This window comes from Colius striatus, chromosome 8, assembly GCF_028858725.1.
Source record: "Colius striatus isolate bColStr4 chromosome 8, bColStr4.1.hap1, whole genome shotgun sequence".
Classification (NCBI taxonomy): Eukaryota; Metazoa; Chordata; class Aves; order Coliiformes; family Coliidae; genus Colius; species Colius striatus.
The window spans coordinates 1,845,906-1,857,650 of NC_084766.1; the positions used below are offsets into that span (position 1 = coordinate 1,845,906).

General features: G+C 55.3%; 2 protein-coding genes across 11 annotated transcripts; both read left to right on the forward strand.

Moving 5' to 3' along the window:
* The first annotated feature begins 167 nt into the window (after positions 1 to 167).
* On the forward strand, positions 168 to 8,499 carry FUT11 (fucosyltransferase 11). 10 transcript variants are annotated; one of them, XR_009819158.1, is made up of 9 exons: positions 168 to 1,795; positions 2,724 to 3,349; positions 3,656 to 4,139; positions 4,241 to 4,330; positions 5,259 to 5,413; positions 5,527 to 5,653; positions 5,828 to 5,977; positions 6,679 to 6,784; positions 7,244 to 7,996. XR_009819158.1 is itself a non-coding variant. In XM_010206817.2 (3 exons), exons 1-3 carry the CDS (start codon positions 1,106 to 1,108, stop codon positions 3,801 to 3,803), a joined length of 1,464 nt encoding a protein of 487 aa, XP_010205119.2. In that variant the 5' UTR covers positions 168 to 1,105; the 3' UTR covers positions 3,804 to 5,239. The 10 variants fall into 10 exon arrangements, 1 of the variants encoding a protein (XP_010205119.2); XR_009819161.1 differs by having other exon boundaries at positions 3,656 to 3,932; XR_009819157.1 differs by lacking the exon at positions 7,244 to 7,996 and adding an exon at positions 8,434 to 8,499 and having other exon boundaries at positions 3,656 to 4,330.
* A 979-nt stretch (positions 8,500 to 9,478) lies between these two features.
* On the forward strand, positions 9,479 to 11,706 carry CHCHD1 (coiled-coil-helix-coiled-coil-helix domain containing 1). Its single transcript, XM_062000841.1, has 3 exons — positions 9,479 to 9,712; positions 10,003 to 10,121; positions 11,533 to 11,706. Exons 1-3 carry the CDS (start codon positions 9,571 to 9,573, stop codon positions 11,644 to 11,646), a joined length of 375 nt encoding a protein of 124 aa, XP_061856825.1. The 5' UTR covers positions 9,479 to 9,570; the 3' UTR covers positions 11,647 to 11,706.
* The last annotated feature ends 39 nt before the right edge of the window (positions 11,707 to 11,745 follow it).

Here is an 11,745-nt window from a genome sequence, read left to right on the forward strand (position 1 = left end):
CTCCAGCCATCAGCAACCCCTGCCGCCCCCTTCCTGCGCCCAGGAGCCCTTTTCCCGCCCTGTGTGCTCCCACCAGCCGCTCGTCCCGCTGCGTTCCCGGCGCTGAGGCGGCCCGGGCCGGCCCGTGACGGAAGGGAGGCGCTGCTGAGGGGCTAAGGGAGCCCGGGCCGGCCCGTGACCGACGGGAGGCACTGCTGAGGGAGCCCGGGCCGGCCCGTGACGGAAGGGAGGCGCTGCTGAGGGGCTGAGGCGGCCCGGGCCGGCCCGTGACGGAAGGGAGGCGCTGCTGAGGGGCTGAGGCGGCCCGGGCCGGCCCGTGACGGAAGGGAGGCGCTGCTGAGGGGCTGAGGCGGCCCGTGACGGAAGGGAGGCGCTGCTGAGGGGCTGAGGCGGCCCGGGCCGGCCCGTGACGGAAGGGAGGCGCTGCTGAGGGGCTGAGGCGGCCCGTGACGGGCGGGAGGCGCTGCTGAGGGAGCCCGTGACGGGCGGGAGGCGCTGCTGAGGGAGCCGGGGCCGGCCCGTGACGGAAGGGAGGCGCTGCTGAGGGGCTGAGGCGGCCCGGGCCGGCCCGTGACGGGCGGGAGGCGCTGCTGAGGGAGCCGGGGCCGGCCCGTGACGGAAGGGAGGCGCTGCTGAGGGGCTGAGGCGGCCCGGGCCGGCCCGTGACGGGCGGGAGGCGCTGCTGAGGGGCTGAGGGGCCCGGGCCGGCCCGTGACGGAAGGGAAGCGCTGCTGAGGGGCTGAGGCGGCCCGTGACGGGCGGGAAGCGCTGCTGAGGGGCTGAGGCAGCCCGGGCCGGCCCGTGACGGGCGGGAAGCGCTGCTGAGGGGCTGAGGCAGCCCGGGCCGGCCCGTGACGGGCGGGAGGCGCTGCTGAGGGGCTGAGGGAGCCGGGGCCGGCCCGTGACGGGCGGGAGGCGCTGCTGAGGGGCTGAGGGAGCCGGGGCCGGCCCGTGACGGGCGGGAGGCGCTGCTGAGGGGCCCGGGCCGGCCCGTGACGGAAGGGAGGCGCTGCTGAGGGAGCCGGGGCCGGCCCGTGACGGGCGGGAGGCGCTGGCGGGGCGGTCCCCGCCATCCCGTCGCGGAGCGGGCCGCTGCGGGAGCGGCATGGCCGGGCTGTGGCTGACGCTGGCGCTGGCGGGGGCCGCGGCGGGCCCGGCCGCGGGGGAGGAGGAGGCGGCCCGGCCCGGGCTGTCGGAGCCGTGCGGGGCCGAGGGCTGGGCGCAGGACTCGTTGCCGCCCGGCGCGGCCTTCGCCGCCGCCGCCTCGTACCGCGGCCCCGGGAACAACGACACGCGGAGCAACAAGGCGCTGCCCATCCTGCTGTGGTGGAGCGGGAGCCTGTTCCCGCACTTCCCCGGCGACACGGAGCGCATCGACTGCCCGCGCGGGTCGTGCCTGGCGACGCGGAGCCGGCGGGCGGCCCGGCACCGCCGCACCAAGGCCCTCATCTTCTACGGCACCGACTTCAGGGCCTACGAGGCGCCGCTGCCCCGCCTGCCGCACCAGACCTGGGCTCTCTTCCACGAGGAGTCCCCCATGAACAACTACCTGCTGTCGCACCTGCCCGGCATCCGCCTCTTCAACTACACGGCCACGTTCCGCCGCGAGTCCGACTACCCGCTGACGCTGCAGTGGCTGCCCGGCGCCGGCTACCTGCGCGGCCCGGCCGTGCCCCTGGCCCAGAAGGACGCGTGGCGGCGGAGGGGCTATGCCCCGGTGCTCTACATGCAGTCCCACTGCGACGTGCCCTCCGACCGGGACCGCTACGTGCGGGAGCTCATGAAGTACATCCAGGTGCGTAGCGGGGCGGGCGGGCTGAGAAAGCGGTCGTGTTCCTTCCCACAGCGTGGGCTGGCCTGTGATGCGAGAACCTGCTGCTCGCCTGCACCGTGGCAGGGCCGTGCTATTGCTTGTGGTGGTTGGTACTGCCCTGGGACAGCGAGTGCAGAGCAGCTTCACAAGCTGAAATCACACAGCTTCTCCTGAGCAGAAAAAACCCTCAGTGCTGCTTTTTTTGGTTCGTAAAAATTCTGCAGGGTGGTAGACTGGGGGGAGAAAAAAGCGTCTGTTTTTAGTTTTCATCTGCAACATCTTTGTTCTGGTCGTTTCTGCCCTTTCTATTGGTTGTGATTCAATTGTTGTGCAAGTTTATCACGTACTCGGCAGTGAGGCAAAGACAAAAGAATCTTAAAAGCATGACTCTATTGTCAAAGCATGAAGCAGACCCTAGACTCCAAGCGCACTGCCTTTCATTTATAGGCAGTGTTTTTAGTTCCCTGTGTCAGTGTTTTTGCAGCCTAACAAAAGGAAAGGTTTTGCCAGCCTGCTGAGACCGTGTGGCGGGAACGGCCTGGAGTAACGGTCTGGAAGAGTACTGGGTCTGTGCTGAGTAGAAAGATGGCTTTTACACTGGCACAGAGAGAGTTGAATGCCTTTCCCTACCTCTCTGTTTCTGATTTATCTGCTGGTAAATCCAGTTTTGGGTGAAGCTTCAGTGCAATCCCACCCCCCCTAGTCTGTGGCACAGTTTATGCTGCTTTTGAAACTGAGCACTCCATTTCCTCTAAAGCTGTTAAAGCTGGGACTCTAGGAATAGCCAGAAGGGAAAGAACTCGGGGTGAAAATGAAGCTGAGGGCAGGCAGTTAGGAAGTGCTCCGAGCTGGGGATTTGTGCAAGCGTCAGGCGCGCAAACGGTTGTGAAGACGGTGGTGGTTGTTTCAGGTTGACTCCTATGGGAAGTGCCTGCATAACCGCGAGCTGCCCAGCCAGCGCCTGAGAGACACTTCCACAGCCACCACAGAGGATTCGGAGTTCATGGCTTTCATCGGCAGGTACAAGTTCCACCTGGCCTTGGAGAACGCCATCTGTGAGGACTACATGACGGAGAAGCTGTGGCGCCCGCTGCACGTGGGCGCTGTGCCGGTGTACCGCGGCTCCCCGGCCGTGCGCGACTGGATGCCCAACAACCTCTCCATCATCCTCATCGATGACTTTGACAGCCCCCGAGAGCTGGCCAAGTACCTCAACTTCCTGGACAAGAATGGAGAGGAATACATGAAGTACCTAGAGTATAAGAACCCGGGTGGGATCACAAACCGGTTCTTGCTGGAGAGCTTGGAGAGGCGCGAGTGGGGTGTGAATGACATGACTCTGCCCAATTACCTGAACGGCTTCGAGTGTTTCATCTGTGACAGGGAGAACACCCGCGTCAAAGAGGAGCAGGAACACAAAAGGTCTCGTGGGAAAACTCCAGCTCCCAGACCTCACATAGCTCAGTTCAAACACATGGGATGTCCTATGCCAGCCCCTGGCTTTGGAAGTGTCGAAGACCTCCCTCGGGGGGACAGGTAAGGTACCAGTACTATGCTTTTTGAAGCAAAAATGAAAAGCCTCAAGGGATGGTAGCTGTAACTTTTAGTAGTGCTTTGTATTTAAAGGATCTCTTAGTACATCCCCAGTTACACCCTGTGTCTTGTGGGTGCTACGGTAGCTCTGCTGACACCGTGTAACACTGACAGAGAGGCTTGGGATGTGGTATTGGGTAGCGGCTTCCCTCTGAGGTGAAACAAGAAAATGCTTTCAGTGCTGTCACAGCTGCAGGCTCCTTTGGGTTTCTTAATTATTTATGGTGGTGCCTCTTCCTTTCCTTTCAGCTGGAAAGAGATGTGGCTGCAGGATTATTGGCAAAGCCTTGATCAAGGCGAGGCCCTCACTGCTATGATTCATCACAATGAGTCGCATCAGGGAAGATTTTGGGACTACATGCATGAGATTTTCCTCAGGAGGACGAGGCAGCACTGACCTGCCTTGTAAGAGCTTGATTTGGGAAGCACACTGAGACTCCAGACTCTGAATTCTTGCCTTGCTCCGAATGTTTGCCTTGAGATAGAAGAAGAGCTCTCACAGAGATTGTTTTTTCTGGTGCATGAAGTAAGTTTCCGTTATGGTTGGATTTCAGCAGTGGGGATCTTGCCAACTGCTCTGACTTGAATTTCACCTCTGTGGTGCCAAGCCATTCACTCCTTGCAGGTGGCAATGTGAGAGGCAAAAAAGGGGATGTACTCTCCTTTTGCCTTTGGTAGAGTTTCCTTGTGACTTCCATGACTGCAGAGGATCACCTCTTCACACTGCCCTAAGGTATTGCAGGGAGTTTCGTTTTAATCCAAAGCATTACTCGTTTTTTACAAGTATTTCTTCTCATCACTAAAGGGTAACTTTGAGCTGCTATTTGCAAACAGCTTTTCCAGCCAAGGAATTCCAGAAGACAAACGTCTGCGGGGAGCAGTTGTGCCTTATGAAACTGCAGCAATAAAGTCTCTTCTCCCCACGTAAGCCTGCCTCAAACGCTCCTGCTTTTCAGGGTAGCTGCACAGCTGCGGGCAAGCCACTTCCCCTCTGCCCCATTTTGCTCTTTTGCCAGCTCACCAGGCGATATGTACAGTGGGATGAGAGGCTCAAGTGTTTCATTCACAGCTTCCAACAAGGCATTTCACTGCAGGAAGCGTATGAGCTCGTGCTATGCAGAACTAGAGTACAATTTGCTTTGGTTCTTTTAAGTTCCCATCAAATCTGAAATCCCAGCTCCAATCTTGACCTCTTGTTATCTCCTTAATGCCAGCAGTTCAGAGGCTTTTGGTTTGTTCTTTGTCTGCATTATCTGCTGCCTTCTGCAAAGACAGATGCGTTTTAGCAGCGGTGCCTTTCCAGGAGTGTCTGCAGTTTGGATCCAGACTTTGCAGCCTGTCTGTGCTAAAGTGGATGAGCAGAGTCAGGTGCACTGAGATGGATTCACATCACTACCATATCTTAACACAGTTAGATCCTGGTCTGTAACTTGGAGGTCCTAAAAGTAAAGTGCATAGGATGTATCTACTACAGATGCCAATAAAATGTGCTGTTCCTGCTCTCCAGGAGGAGAAGCTGTGTCAATACCTCTGAAGAGTTTGCAATTAATAGACATAATGATGCATTTGAAGGGATTGCTGCAGAGATTACTGCTAGTATTAGCCAAAGTGAATTCAATTTACCATCCTGGTTGTCTCTCTAATGCCAGTGTGTGAACGCAGACAAGGAGGAAGGTCACTGCAGCAGCCATTAACGCTTTGAAAAAAGGCTTCTGCTTTCTGTTCTTGACTGCTCTGTGGGTTTCTCACTTCCTTGCTTATACCCAAGCCAGCAAGATGCTGGCTGAATGGCATCACTCATGGTTATGTGATGCTCAGACTGAACAGTGTGCATGACATCTTTCTTCATCAGGTTCTCAGAGTGCAGATGCCCGAATGCATAAAAACACACACAGCTGGGATTGCTCAGGAGTTGTACCAAAGATACCAATTCTTGAGGAGGATAAAGAGGTTATCTCTGTGAACCCTTCCTTCCTCTGTAAACCCAGCACGCTCCTGCTGACCAGGGTGAGTCACTTCGCTGCTTGTCCTGGGTTTTGCCTGTTCACTGTGGGAGTAGAGGGAGGGTTTCAAAGGCATCAGGATACCTTTGTTCACCAGCATTCATGTGATAAAAATAGACGTATCCTCACGAGTGCTGCTGTGAAACTCTAGTGGATTATGTCGATGCTGTGTCTCAGAGGTGACCTGACAAGCTTGGGGAAGTTTATGGCCCGTGAGAGAAGAGAAACAAACGTCCGAGAGAAGGTTAGAAACCTGTCGGTGGAGTTCACCGCTTTGGGCAAGCCCAAGTGCTCATTTTCCTGCCAAAACTGTGACACCTGGTGCTGCACGTTGCATACTGTTTATTTACCTACATCTATATGTGCTGGGTGTTCCATATGCTGAACTAGTAGCCTGTGCTCTCTGTCCTTTTGCAAGGACTGCCATTTCTGGGAAGCATGTACAGCTCACTGAAGGTGATTGATTTGATTCCCAACACTGGCAATGCCTAGAACTGAACAAGATTTGCCTTGTTTCTGTCACCGGAGTGATCTCCAAACTGAAGCGTCTCTGGGGCCCTCTGTGATGGTGAGTAGTAGAATGAAAAAGAAAGCAAGAGTGGATGGGTATGTTTAGGGGATGGGAGAAGGAGATTCTTCCCAGGAAACGATTTGCACAGTGAGGAGGATCACGGCAGAAATGCCCCTCCTGCACCTTGGCAGAGGGCAGTTTTAACTGGAGGGGAAGAACAAGTAACTCCTAAAGGACTGGGAAGAGGATGAGTTGAATTGAAACACGGCCACACAGGGCCATCAGTGTTTAACTGCCTGTGTTAGGCCAGCAGCCATCTGCCTCCCTCACCATCCCTCCCTGCACACTCTGCAGTCCCTGGAGAGCCGCTCCCTTTGTCATTGCTTGTCATCCATTGGGTTGGATTTAATCAAGGTTGTTGCTGGATCTGCAGGCATGTTCTGAGAAGCTGCATTGATTGGAGACACACGGGGTGGCAGGTTCCTTCATTCTGCCCAGAGGCCTCTACTGGCGGGCTGAAATTCATCAGAGACAAAATCCTTTTAGTGATATGACCCTGCTGAGCCAAAGCCCGGGTCAGGCTTTAACAAACTGCTCTGCTCTTACGGTGCAGCGGCTCAGGGCTGGCAGCGAGAGATACGTGGCCCTACAGAGGGATTAGGAAGGGTGGAGAGGAGCAGAGCTGCAGGATTTGTTCCAGAGCTCTGACACGACTGGCATTCTAATTTGTGTGCTGTTAAATACGTTCCCTACTGCAGGAAAGACCCTGAAGTGCTGGAGTGTCTCAGTTGGAGACGGTTCTGGGCATCTTGGAATGGATCAGAGATACTTTGTGACATCTCTGAGCAAATAAGCAGGCATCAGGTAATTTGGATGTGAGTAGCTCTGGGAGGTGGGGGTTAGGGCTGGCAGCTCAGATGAGGTAAGGCTTGCACTGGAAATAGGGCCGGGGGTGACAGTGAAGTTGCATCTGTCGTTGTGTTAATGAATGCATCTGTGCTAATAAAGGCCATTTAGTGCCAGTAGTGCCCAGACACAGTAGCTCAGCAGGCAGGAACAAGTCTGAACTGACTGGAAGCTTAGTAATCTGGTTAGTTTTACTACTAAAGTTAAGGGGGGGGTTGCCTTAACTTTTAAGGCATCTCCAATTAAATGGTAGTCCAAGGAGATGAGGGTGAGTCAGGTTCTTTCCAAATCCGATACTAATAGTTCAATCTCCGTGGTTCAGTTGGGTTCTGACTGGCTGGAACACAGGCTTGGACTTAGCTTTTAACTATGCTGATCCAAGTAAAGAAGTGGTAGAGTTTAACATGTTCTTTACAGGTAAAAGTACAACTGTGAAGAACATCTGACACGTTCTTTGTGGTCTGACATCAGGATTTGCAGTGAAACATCTGTGGGGCTCACTGCTCAGTGTGTTGAGGGAACTGGCTTTCTGCTGTCCCTGTAAAGTCAGCACTTCTGTCCCATCTGCTCCTGTCTCTGTGCTCTCAGATGTACGAAACACAGGCTCTGGAGAGGCTTGGCTATGGAGTGACAAACCTCTTCTGTAGTGACACATTCTCCCTTAGAAGGAATAATTGTGCCTCACCTCAGACACCTCTGCGTGGCATGTGCCGATGCCATCACGTCCTTGTCTGTCTGCTCAGGGATTTCTTGGGCTGATGCTCCAATCCCAGGCCAAATGCCAACAAATAAAAGGAATCCTAATGCAGGCAGCAGTAACTGACAGGAAGCTATTGCAATTCTCCTTGTGTAGCCTGCCTTTCTCAGCCTCCAACCCCCACCTTTGGCTTGGAATTACTTTAGAGATGAGCTTTTTAAGATGCTGCTGCCATTAGCTAATGCAATTTAGGGGGGAAAGGGAGGCTGATTTACAGGGAGTGGAGTTCAGCTTCTCTCACAACCTGCTATTCACCTCTTCCCTCATTCCTGTTCTCATGCAAAGCCTTGTCAGTAACTGTGGCAGGCAAGTGCAGCAGGGAAAAGCGAGTCTCAGGAGGGGTAAAACCACGAGTAGCTGAACCTCACATGAACTGCAACACTGAAAAGTGCTTCATGTCCCTGCCTTGGATCTGCAAGGTCTCTGAGGTCTGGAGTTGCAGGCTGCAAGCTCTCCAGGCTAATCTGAAGGTGTCAGCTCGTTTTCTGCCTTCTCTGCTGGTCGACAAATGGAGGTGGGAAAACATCCCTCTTACTGCACTTTTCAGGAGTTCCAGATAAACTGCTTGAATTTAGGCCTGAAGAGATGGAAATGTACTCCTGAAGAGGGACAAAAGAAAGCCTCTTTACTGGAAAATGGCTCCTCATACTCTTTAAATTGGACTTGTAAGAAAAGTGTTGTAACAACACTCACAGGGTCAGACATACCAGAACACACAGTCTGCAGTGATTCTAGTAATGAGACAGGCATATTCTGGTACACGTTTGCTGGTGTTTAGGGAACAAAGTTTGCAGTGTCTTATTGACTTCCTTGACTACAGGAGTGCTGCTTTTTGTGTGTCTGTAAGCAGGAGGTGGAGTCGATTTTCATCCAAAGCCACGTCTTGTGCAAAAAACCCCAGCAACAGTTTCTGACAGCTTTGGTTTGGCCTTCTGTATGCAATCAGGGACCAAGAGCAGAACCCTTCCTGTGGAAGAAAACTGATTCTTCCTGAGCCCTCCTGTGTGCAAGGGACATTGTTGGTGCCAGAGGAGCCCTGACAGGGCTTGTTCAGTGATTACTCTGTGGCAGGCTGTGCACAAGGGACATTGTTGGTGCCAGAGGAGCCCTGACATGGCTCGTTCAGTGACTCCTGTGTGGCAGGCATCTTAGTACTTCAGCTCCCCAGAGCCCAACGTCTCACTCCTCATTTCTCCACATCTACTTTGTCTCTCGTGCTGTGCAGAAATCGGTTTGTACCCACTGAGATGTTCCTTGTGCCTTCTGCCTCTCTCAGGTGGGGACACACAGAACTGGCCCCAGTGACCTGAGGACTTTTAAGGGCTTGCTGAAACCTCACAGCAAGAAGGAAATTTGTGTCACAAGTTGATTCTCCGAGGACGGGGCTGTGAGCACAACGCTGCCGTGAGGGGATAAAAGGCTGTTGAGAAGCCTGAGGGGGGAAACCCCAGCAGCGCACCGATCCCTGCCGAGCGGGTGTCGGAGGACGGGGCGGTGCCGAGGCGCCAGCGGCGGGCTGGGCGGCGGGAGGGGACGGCTCGGACGCGGGGCCGTTGTGCGTGCGGGAAGCGCCGTGTTGTGTGCGAAGGGGCCGTGTTGCGTGTGCGGGAAGCGCCGTGTTGTGTGCGGGAAGCGCCGTGTTGTGTGCAAAGGGGCCGTGTTGCGTGTGCGGGAAGGGCCGCGTTGTGTGTGCGCGAAGGGGCCGTGTTGCGCGCTCGGGAAGCGCCGTGTTGTGTGCGCGAAGGCGCCGGCGCCGCCACGGCGCGTTGCCATAGGCCGGCGGGCCGCACGGGGCCGTCTCTCCGCACGGGGCCGTCTCTCCGCACGGGGCCGTCCCTCCGCACGGGGCCGTCCCTCCGCACGGGGCCGTCCCTCCGCACGGGGCCGTCCCTCCGCACGGGGCCGTCCCTCCGCACGGGGCCGTCTCTCCGCACGGGGCCGTCTCTCCGCACGGGGCCGTCTCTCCGCACGGCCTGCCGGGAGCGCCATGGCGGCGCCCGCGTACCCGGCCTGGGTGAGCCGCTGGGTGTCGGGGCAGTGGCGGCTGAAGAAGCGGCCTCCTGCCATCCGCCCCACGAGGCCGCTGGCGCTGGCCGACAAGGTGGCCAACCGCAAGGAGCAAGCGGGAGGTGAGTTCCGCGCCGCCCCTGCAGGGAAGCGCCGGGAGAGGGCGGCGGGCAGCGGGCCCGCGGGGATCCGGTAGCCCCGGGGCTGTCCCACGTGTATGGCTCAGTTATTAGCCTGAGAAGCTCAGTTCTTACACAGGCGGCTCTTAGATTGCTGCAGAGGGGCTGATCTTTGTTCTAGCAATGCTTTCTCTACACACTCACCGTCTTCAGCCTCTCCCTGGAGATCTGTGGAGGCCGTGGGTGTGAAACAGCGGGCGCCTGAGATTTCGGGTTGTGTCTCTCCCTCCCAGAGGCCACGTGTGTTACGGAGATGTCTGTGATGATGGCGTGCTGGAAGCAGAACGACTTCAGTGATACAGCTTGTGCCAAGGAGATCCGCCTCTTCTATGACTGCGTGGCAAAGGCAGAGGTAACTCGGGGCTCTCTTGTGTTCTTAAAGGCACTCAGACCTCTCTCGTGTTCCTGAAGGCACTCAGACCTCTCTCGTGTTCTTAAAGGCACTCAGACCTCTCTCATGTTCCTGAAGGCACTCAGACCTCTCTTGTGTTCTTAAAGGCACTCAGACCTCTCTTGTGTTCCTGAAGGAAGGAGCTCCAAGTCATTTTGTATGTGCCAGCAGTGACAGTGTTCACTAAACAACCCAGTGGTGTAACCCCTCAGAGCTGCAGGAGTGATGCAGTCCTTTGGTTTTTAAGCTGGAGCTTAAATTAGAGTGCAGTCGAGTTACAGTTAACAAAGGGCTGTGGGAAGGGATTGAATGTTTTGTACCTCATAATGGTGAAAGAGTAGCCACGGTTCTGTCTGTGGGGTCAGGTTCCTGCAGCAGAGCTCAGCTGCTGCCAGTTGACCCTCACCTAGGCCATTTCTTTTGGTGTCTTTTAGTTTTCCACCTTTAAAGATTCAGCCCTCGTGAAGCAATAACAGTCACTGCTCTTCTCCGTGTTACATGGCAGTTCTGAACGAAGCAGAGTGAAAACTGGAGCTGTTTAGTTGAAGAGTCATTTGTACGGTGCAAGATATGGGCTGTATTGTTACTGGGGAGATGCAGAGTGCAGCTGGGCTTCTGCCTCTGCTCTGATTCTGAAAATAAAGAAGTAGCTGATCCAGTGCCTGCATTATCTGGAGGGTGGGAAGTCAGGGGTCCCAAGTTCCAGCCTGCGCTGTAGCTCTTGTGCCTGCAGTGGGGAAGGTGGAGCCAGGATGGCAGAGAAATAACCAGTGGTGTCAGTGAAACTCACAACAAACAGACCTTCCAGGATACATGAGGTAGCTACAGCTGGTCCTGACTCTCTGAAGGTGAGGGGTTGTTTTAGGCTGTGTCTGACCTTGAAGAGGTTCCCAGCTATCTGACACTCAAACCAAGCCAGTTTCAGGAGCAGACTAGAAGTAACTGTAGGTACTGTGCTGTCCTTCAGCCGGTTGCAGGTTTCATGTGTGTTCCAGTAGCAGCACCACCATTTAATGAGTGCTTATTTCCTGCTGCTGCTTGTGATCGTTACCTTGTGGGTAATTTTTCGTTAATGCTGTCAAAGAATCAAATCAGATGACAGAAGAACCACGCCTGAGTTGTCACTGTGAGTTAGTGGTGCTGTTAACTGAGAATGTGGAAGGATGTCACCCTCAGGAGGCGGCGGCAGGCAGTAACCACATCATGCAAAGGTCATCAGCTTTTGAAAGCCTTGTGGTTCTGGAGCCAGGTGCCATGGTGGGTGCTTCCTAAGGCAGCAGCATTCTCCTGAAGGAACCATCCCAGTGCAGTGAAGCTTTGGGGCTGGTGTCAGCTCTGCAAACTGACTTTGAGGTTTCCTTTTCTCTTCCAGAGGGAGCGCAAGGATCAACAGGGGGAGCACGCGCTGTCACCCAGGGGAAACTTAACCTCAGCTCAAGTGAACAAGCTACTGAGGAGGTTTCCTCAGCTCACACGTTACGTGTGATGTGCTTCACTGGAGGGACTGTGGACAAGCAATTAAAGCTGGAGTCTGTGGCAAAAATAAGTGACAAGTAGGTTTGAGTGAGTGTTGGATGTTGAGCGG